The sequence below is a fragment of the Leucoraja erinacea genome, chromosome 31 (assembly GCF_028641065.1).
Source record: "Leucoraja erinacea ecotype New England chromosome 31, Leri_hhj_1, whole genome shotgun sequence".
Taxonomy (NCBI): Eukaryota; Metazoa; Chordata; class Chondrichthyes; order Rajiformes; family Rajidae; genus Leucoraja; species Leucoraja erinaceus.
In genome coordinates, this window is record NC_073407.1 from 28,025,211 (window position 1) to 28,033,847 (window position 8,637).

The window sequence follows — 8,637 nt, forward strand, 5'->3', positions numbered from 1 at the left end:
AAGAAGATGGCAGAAGATGGCGCTGTAGCCGGTAAGTTTGTGAGCGGCGGCCATGTTTGTAGTCTTTTGTCGGCCCGGTTGTAACAATTTACATCATCTTTATCTGACACTTAGTGGTTCCCACTACTTTTACCAATGGTGCCTTCAAATCTTTCATGGCCAATAATCGTCCCACGTTCTCCTCCTCCAAAGCCCTAATCCATTTCCTTCCCCATCAGGGATATAGGGTGAAGCATTTTTATTTATTATTTATTTTATTTTTTTTTTTTTTTTTTTTTTTTAGCCCTCTCAGTTTATGGGTGCCCCAAGGGATAATCTGTCATCCTGTCGTCTCCTACTTCTGTTTCTCTCTCTCTCTCTCTCTCTCTCTCTCTCTCTCTCTCTCTCTCTCTCTCTCTCTCTCTCTCTCTCTCTCTCTCTCTCTCTCTCTCTCTCTCTCTCTCTCTCTCTCTCTCTCTCTCTCTCTCTCTCTCTCTCTCTCTCTCTCTCTCTCTCTCTCTCTCTCTCTCTCTCTCTCTCTCTCTCTCTCTCTCTCTCTCTCTCTCTCTCTCTCTCTCTCTCTCTCTCTCTCTCTCTCTCTCTCTCTCTCTCCTCTCTCTCTCTCTCTCTCTCTCTCTCTCTCTCTCTCTCTCTCTCTCTCTCTCTCTCTCTCTCTCTCTCTCTCTCTCTCTCTCTCTCTCTCTCTCTCTCTCTCTCTCTCTCTCTCTCTCTCTCTCTCTCTCTCTCCTCTCTCTCTCTCTCTCTCTCTCTCTCTCTCTCTCTCTCTCTCTCTCTCTCTCTCTCTCTCTCTCTCTCTCTCTCTCTCTCTCTCTCTCTCTCTCTCTCTCTCCTCTCTCTCTCTCTCTCTCTCTCTCTCTCTCTCTCTCTCTCTCCCTCTCTCTCTCTCTCTCTCTCTCTCTCTCTCTCTCTCTCTCTCTCTCTCTCTCTCTCTTTCCTCTCTCTCTCTCTCTCTCTCTCTCTCTCTCTCTCTCTCCCTCTCTCCCTCTCTCTCTCTCTCTCTCTCTCTCTCTCTCTCTCCTCTCTCTCTCTTCCTCTCTCTCTCTCTCTCTCTCTCTCTCTCTCTCCTCTCTCTCTCTCTCTCTCCTCTTTCTCTCTCTCTCTTACTCTCTCTCTTTCTGACTCATAGAAACATAGAAACATAGAAATTAGGTGCAGGAGTAGGCCATTCGGCCCTGCGAGCCTGCACCGCCATCCAATATGATCATGGCTGATCATCCAACAGTATCCTGTACCTGCCTTCTCTCCATACCCTCTGATCCCCTCAGCCACAAGGGCCACATCTAACTCCCTCTTAAATATAGCCAATGAACTGGCCTCAACTACCCTCTGTGGCAGAGAGTTCCAGAGATTCACCACTCTCTGTGTGAAAAAAAGTTCTTCTCATCTCGGTTTAAAGGATTTCCCCCTTATCCTTAAGCTGTGACCCCTTGTCCTGGACTTCCCCAACATCGGGAACAATCTTCCTGCATTTAGCCTATCCAACCCCTTAAGAATTTTGTAAGTTTCTATAAGATCCCCTCTCAATCTCCTAAATTCAATCTCCTAAATTCTAGAGAGTATAAACCAAGTCTATCCAGTCTTCCTTCATAAGACAGTCCTGACATCCCAGGAATCAGTCTGGTGAACCGTCTGTATCTCTGTGCCTGGCTCTCTCTCTCTCTCTCTGTCTGTATCTCTGTGTCTCGGTGTCTGTATCTCTCTCTCTCTCTCTGTTTCTCAACTTGAATGTCTACCATAAAACAACAAACCATAAAAGCTGGTCATGTTTCATCAATTAACTTATTTCCAATTATTTCAATCCATATTCACCATTATTTTAAATGTCCAATTCCTAACACTAGATACAATTTTCCAAATTAACTTTACTGACAAGAAATCTAAAAGAACATCAAGAAACGATTAAAAGAAAATCAAAAGCTGATTTTTACAACTTCCCTTTTTCAGGTTACGAGGATACAAAGAGTTAATTGTACAGCTTGTTCGCAATCCAATTTGAACTACAGTGGAAATACTCGCTCCCGCCACTGTGTTCAATTTTACAACTTGCTCATTCCAACCTTTCATCTTACAACCATTCGTTCCAAACCGGTTTTTACATACAAATCACATTCGTTCCGTTCTTACTTCAAATAGATTATTCATTTTATATTTTCTCCTTGTCCTGCACTGTTGTCCCTGGCCTTTGCCGTCTTCTTATCTGCTAATTTCGGGAGTAACTCCCTCATCATCCTGTCTCTCTCTGTTCCTTATTTGCTGTTTTTTCTACTGCCTGCAACATAATCTTTACTACTTGTTTTTCACTTCTGTGAAAAGGAATTGATCTAACTGTTCTTGTCAGACCTAAAGAATCTTCAAGGAGGCTATTTAACAAACCCCCTTCCCCCTCAGGGTCCTCTCCTAGGTACCTCCCTCGGGGGTCTAATTTCAACCGAACTTATCTTCCCCTTCTGCCCTTTGACTCCCCGTCCTGTTGGCCGGGTGATTTTCGTCCACCCCGGCCCCTGTCTCTCTTTCCTTTGGGTATTTTGGCCCCCTCCGGCTCTGCATTTGTCCCAACGGACTATACCTTATCATTGTTGGCTTCTCCAACCCCTGGGAATTTCCTGCCCTCCAGGGTCCAGCATTTGCCCCAACGGACTATTGGGCAGAATGCGGGGATTTGGCCCACAGCCTTTTCCCCTCCCTTTTTCTAAACACCGTGTTTAATTACCTTATTTATCATCATCATATTCTTAATACCATGTTCATCATATTCTCAATACAGTGTTCATCATACCTGCCTTGCCCGTACAAGGTCTTTCCACAATCGCCCAGGAAGTACTTTATTAGTCATTGTTCCTACCTGGGTTCTGTGCACAGAAATTGCTCGATTGATTTTTCACGATTTCCAACTACTCCCACTTCTTTGCCGAGTCTCTGTGTGGTCCGGATACTACTGCTTAAACAGCTGATGGCAAGCAAGGAGTCTGAGACTGCTGAACTCAGCAGGGTGCACCTTCCCTTTGTCCGTCTACTCCCGTCAGCTGTCTAGAGTATTGGATCTCGGAACGAGCCCCCAAGTTGTGAGATTCAAAAATCACAAATGCTCTTGAGACAAATTCAGACAAAGAAGTGTTTTTATTAATTTCATATTCTGCAGAATAGGTGTCTCTCCTCTGATGTCCCCTGGAGGCACAAAGAAAATGGAGATGCTTTCTATCTTTATACCCTTCTTCACTGTGGTCACTACCTCAGGTCTCCCCATCGAGTTTCGTCCAATCATAACATAAAGCCCACATTCACACGAGAAAGTCCAGGAATGTCTCGGACCATTTCCTGACGTCAAGACTCCCAAGGCCTTCTGCTGAAGTTGTTATCTGTTTGCTAGTATAATTCAATCATCTTTTCTAGAATTTCTCTCTGTTGTATATTGTTACTTTATTCTACTAGCAGTCTGTCCCTCTCCAAAGCCCCCACATCCTGTAATGGGGGCGACCAGAACTACACGCAATAATCCAATGTGGCCTGACCAAAGTGCTATAAAGCTGCATCTTGACTTCCTGACTCTTATATTCAATGTCCCTAGCAATGAAGGCAAGCATGCTGTACGCCTTCTCTATCACCCTGTCTACGCGTGCTGCCACCTTCAGTGAGTTATGAACTTGGCTCTCAGATTGCTCCAGTGTCTGGCAATGCCCTGCACTGTTCACGTGATAGGAACAGAATTAGGCCATTCATTAATTTACAAGCCTCTAAATCACGCTGGAGACCCTCCCCAAAATGCTGTGTTCAGTTGTGTACTTTCACCAGCTTATGGATCCAATTAAAATTATGATTTGTGTTACTGGAAACAAATATCTAGAGAGGATTCAACTTTCTAGGAATGCCATAATACAAATGAACTCTGTAGACATGTGAAGAGAGTCTTTGGGCATTTACCAATGTTGTTGTGGTGTTGTCTTGCACAGATCTCTCTACCACCTCAGCCGCTTGGCTGTTCCTCACCTCATCCACAGCAAGGGCTGCATTGTTAACGTGTCCAGTGTCAATGGTCAGCGCTCGGTGAGTAGAGAGGCTGACCTGTTCATGCTTAGCTTCATAGCCCAGTAATCAGGGCAGCATTGTGGAAACAAGGGACTGCAGATCCTCCAATGCCCCAATGACAGATACTCAGTGCTCGAGTGACTGTCTGAAGAGGGTTCTCACCCGAAACATCATCCATCTTGTTTCTACAGAGATGCTGCCTGACCTGATGAGTTACACCAGCACTCTGTGTGTGATGGGAGTGCAATACCTCTCCACTGAGAGGCCCAGAGCGTTGGTGAATCTGCAGTTCCACTCTGTGCTGACAGCTCCAGCTCCAGCCTCTAACTCGATCTCCTGCTCCCTTGATCTCTGCATTCTTCAGTTATCACATGTGTCTTCCCCGAGCTGCTGGGCCGCACACACACAGCCAGTGGGGGTGAGGGCTCTAGTGGAGGAGCTGGGGGGATGCAGGGGGAGGGGTGGTGGGCAGGCCCAGTGTCCCATTGCCCCTTGTGCATGGCCACCGGCAGGGGGTAGTTGGTGGTCTGTGGGCAGGTGGGCAGTGGGTGGTCTGTGGGTGGTCTGTGGGCAGTGGGTGGTCTGTGGGCGGGTAGGCAGGTGGGCAGTGGATGGGGGGTACTCACTGCTGTATTCCTGCCCCCACAGTTCCCGGGCATGCTGGTGGGGATGGGTTAGGGTCAGGAGTAGGGTCAGTTTTGGGCTCACTGCTGTTTTCCCACCCCCACAGTTTCCGGGTGTGCTGGCCTACTGCATATCGAAGGCAGCGGTGGATCAGTTCACACGGTGCCTGGCCCTCGGTGAGTGCGGCATCACCACCCCCCCCCTCTGGGGAAAGGACAGCACCCACAGCACCCCACAAACACAGCACCCCATAAACACAGCACCCACAGCACCCCATAAACACAGCACCCCATAAACACAGCACCCACAGCACCCCATAAACACAGCACCCCATAAACACAGCACCCACAGCACCCCACAATGACAGTGGTCCCGTCCATGGTCGGTGCATCATGTACACAGACAGACACCCCACGGTCCGGCCATTTCACTCACCCATCCAGATCCATCTGTCATTCAATTTGCTAAACTCACCTCCAAGATCACCGGCCACTTTTCTGGATGAAACCTCATTTGTCAGCTTTCCCTGCCCACTCTCCATCCCATTGATAGGTCCCTGTGGCCCAACACAGATACCTACACTGCCCAGTCCTGCATCGCCTGCAGCCCTGTGATGATGCTCTAGCATGAAGCTTTCGTGGTGACTGGATGTTGGAGCGATCTAACCACCACCGCCCTCTCTAGCCAGAGGTACCTCTTTGCCCTGAGACCCACTGAGACCCACAGAGGTACCTCTCTGCCCTGGCATTGCTGAGACCAGCCAGCCCTGTGGGATCTGGGTAGTATTGCTCAGGTCCACATAGAGGACACTAAATCACCACCTCTCCCCGTGACCTGACCATGTGATGCAGACTGCAGCAGCCGTGGAATGTTCTGGCATGTTCTAGAATCCTAGGGTCAACACGGGGATGGTCAAGGGTTTCTCTGTCCCCCGGCCCCTCCCCCCGCTACCCACACACAGCGAGCTGGGATCTGGGATGCGCGGTGATACGGGAATGTGTGTGAGCCCCAGACTGACCCACGACCTCTCCCACAGACCTGGCGCCCAAGGAGGTTCGGGTGAACGCTGTCAGGTGAGTCGTGCAGAGTCATTGTCCTCCCACTTCCACCTCCCTGGACATTACTGTCCCTCGACCCACTCACTCCTGTCATCTCCTTTGGCCTCCAGTAGCCTCAGGTGTGTGAGTGTGAGCGGGAATGTACACCTGTGAGTGGGAGTGAGTGTGAGCGCACACACGTGAGTGTCAGTGAGTGTGAGCATGAGCGTACATCTGTGAGTGTGAGCGTACACATGCGGGTGAGTGTGAGCATACACCTGTGTGAGCGTACACTGTGATCCTGAACAGTGAATGCTCAGGCTATTTGACTGCAGAGGGCAGTGTGGGGCAGAATCCAGCCAGCTCCACATCAGCTGCACCTCCCCGCCCCCCCCTCCCACACCCCATCACTCTGTGTGTCACCCTTCCCGACCCCCTCTCCGTCCGTCCCCCCCTCTCCCCGCCCCCCTCTCACTGCCCCTCCTCCCCGCTCCCCCCTCTCCCCGCCCCCCCCACTCCCCCCGCCCCCCCCCTCCCCCCCCCCCCCCCCCCCCTCCCCCCCCCCCCCCACCCCCCCCCCACCCCCCCCCCTCCCCTCACCCCACCCCCCCCCCTCACCCCCCCCGCCCCCCCCCTCCCCCCCCCCCCCCTTCTCTCCCCCCCCCCCCACCATCCCACCCCCCCCCCCCCCTCTCCCCCGCCCCCCCCCTCACCCCCGCCCCCTCTCCCCCGCCCCCCCTCTCCCCTCTCCCCCCCCCCTCTCCCCGCCCCCCCACCCCCCGACCCTCTCCCGCCCTCTCCCCCCCCCCTCTCACTGCCCCCCCTCTCACGCCCCCCCTCTCACCGCCCCCTCATCACTCTGTGTGTCACTCTCTCCTCTCCAGCCCAGGAGTGATCGTCACAGATATCCACAAACGGGCTGGGCTGAACGAGGGCGACTACGCCAAGGTGAGTGACCTGCGTGTGGGGTTAGGGGTCAGTGTATGGGGTCAGGGGTCAGTGTATGGGGTCAGGGGTCAGTGTCGATGGGCCAGGGGTCAGTGTGAGGTCAGGGGTCAGTTTGTGGGGTCAGAGGTCAGTGTCGGACAGGAAGAGGGTGATCCCACTGGAGGGGTGATTTTGGATGGGAAGGCGCGATGTCAGGGGTGCTAATTCCCATGGGGGGGGGACGTTTTGACGGCAGATGGTGATTTTGGGCAGTGGGGGCGGTGTGGAAGGGGTGCTGGTTTTGACCTAGTGGGTGATTTACCATGGGGGGGGGGGAGGGGTGTTTTAGGATGGGGATGTTTTGACGGTAGAGGGTGTCGGTTCTGACTACGTCTCTCCCTGCAGTTCCTGAACAAGTGCAAGGTGACACACGCACTGGGCCGGCCGGGGCAGGTGCAGGAGGTCGCCCAGGCCATTGCCTTCCTGGCCTCCGATGCAGCCTCCTTCATCACCGGCGTCACCCTGCCTGTGGATGGAGGCCGCCACGCCATGTGTCCACGCTGAGGCCACGGCCACGCTGGCCCCGGCCCTGGTCACTCCCGGTCACTCCCGGTCACTCCGGGGCCAGTCCCAGTCACTCCCCGCCACTCTGGGGCCACTCTGGGGGACTCGGCCACTAGGGACACCGCTCCAAAGCCAGGCCGGGGAGAGAGGACAGAGACGGCATGACTACCCCATCCCCCCAACCACAATAAACTTAACACTGCCTGCTGAGACTGGTCTGCTCATTTCACTGCTGCGTAAGTGTGCACACGTGATCACATTCCTGTCCCGCCCCTTCCCCACACCCTCTACCCCCTTTACTCCCCACAGCCTCTGCTTTACCCCCATCCTCCGGGGCTCGCAGTCTGGCCCATGAGCCCTGGGTCTCTCAGCCCCACTTGCTGGTCCCGGGCCCCTGCACCCTGCTGTCTCACTCCTCACATCTATTCCATATACCTCTCTCTGACGTTGCCTCTTTGTTCCATGTTACTGACCCTGCCTCTATCGGTCTGATCCCTGGTCTATTACAATGTGCCCCTCACACCACACTCTCTTGCATGCCACACTTTGTTCTTTTGCTCCCACAACGACACATTTTACAGCGTTAGGGGTGGTATTGCTGTCACAGTGCCAGCAGTATTCACTGATCTATGTAGATGGGGCATGTTGGTCGGTGGGGACAAGTTGGGCTGAAGGGCCTGTTTTTGTGACTAGTGTAGATGGGGCATGTTGGTCGGTGGGGACAAGTTGGGCTGAAGGGCCTGTTTCTGTGCCTCTGTGACTAGTGTAGATGGGGCATGTTGGTCGGTGGGGACAAGTTGGGCTGAAGGGCCTATTTCTGTGACTCTGTGACTAGTGTAGATGGGGCATGTTGGTCGGTGGGGGCAAGTTGGGCTGAAGGGCCTGTTTCTGTGACTGTGACTAGTGTAGATGGGGCATGTTGGTCGGTGTGGGCAAGGTGGGCTGAAGGGCCAGTTTCCACGCTGCATGCCCCAACCCTAATGCTTCTATGATTGTTGGTGTACCAGCCACACAAGCAGACCAATTCTACTTGCTTCAAACCGACTGAAATCTAACCTGCACTTGTTCAAAAGCAAAAGAATAAGCAGAGGCTGGAAATGTGATCTGATAAAAGAAACTCTGGGCAGGCAATGTAATGTTTGTGGCCAGTGCCCCTTCAACAGAACTGTGAAGGTTAGAAATAAGTTTCAAGTTGCAGAGAAGGGGTGGAAGTGGAGGAAACAGGAGAGGTCTGTGATGGAGACCTTTGATAAATTGTCACATGAAATGTTAGTGGGCAGGAAAGTGGCCCTGTGGCACTCCTGGTGCAGCAACGGGTAAGGTGGTGGGGAATCCGGGACCAGTTTTTAGTTTAGTTTTGAGATACAGCGCAGAAACAGGCCCTTCGGCCCCCGAGTCCGTGCCGCCCACTGATCCCCGCACACTAACACTGTCCCACACACACTGGGGACAATTTACAGTT

The 8,637-nt window shown here is 52.6% G+C and overlaps 1 protein-coding gene across 1 annotated transcript; it reads left to right on the forward strand.

Annotated features, from left to right (window-relative positions):
* Positions 1-6: 6 nt before the first annotated feature.
* zgc:101858 (uncharacterized protein LOC449555 homolog) lies at positions 7-7,383 on the forward strand. The gene is made up of 6 exons (XM_055659740.1): positions 7-31; positions 3,896-4,041; positions 4,754-4,823; positions 5,684-5,720; positions 6,569-6,632; positions 7,017-7,383. Exons 1-6 carry the CDS (start codon positions 7-9, stop codon positions 7,173-7,175), a joined length of 501 nt encoding a protein of 166 aa, XP_055515715.1. The 3' UTR covers positions 7,176-7,383.
* The last annotated feature ends 1,254 nt before the right edge of the window (positions 7,384-8,637 follow it).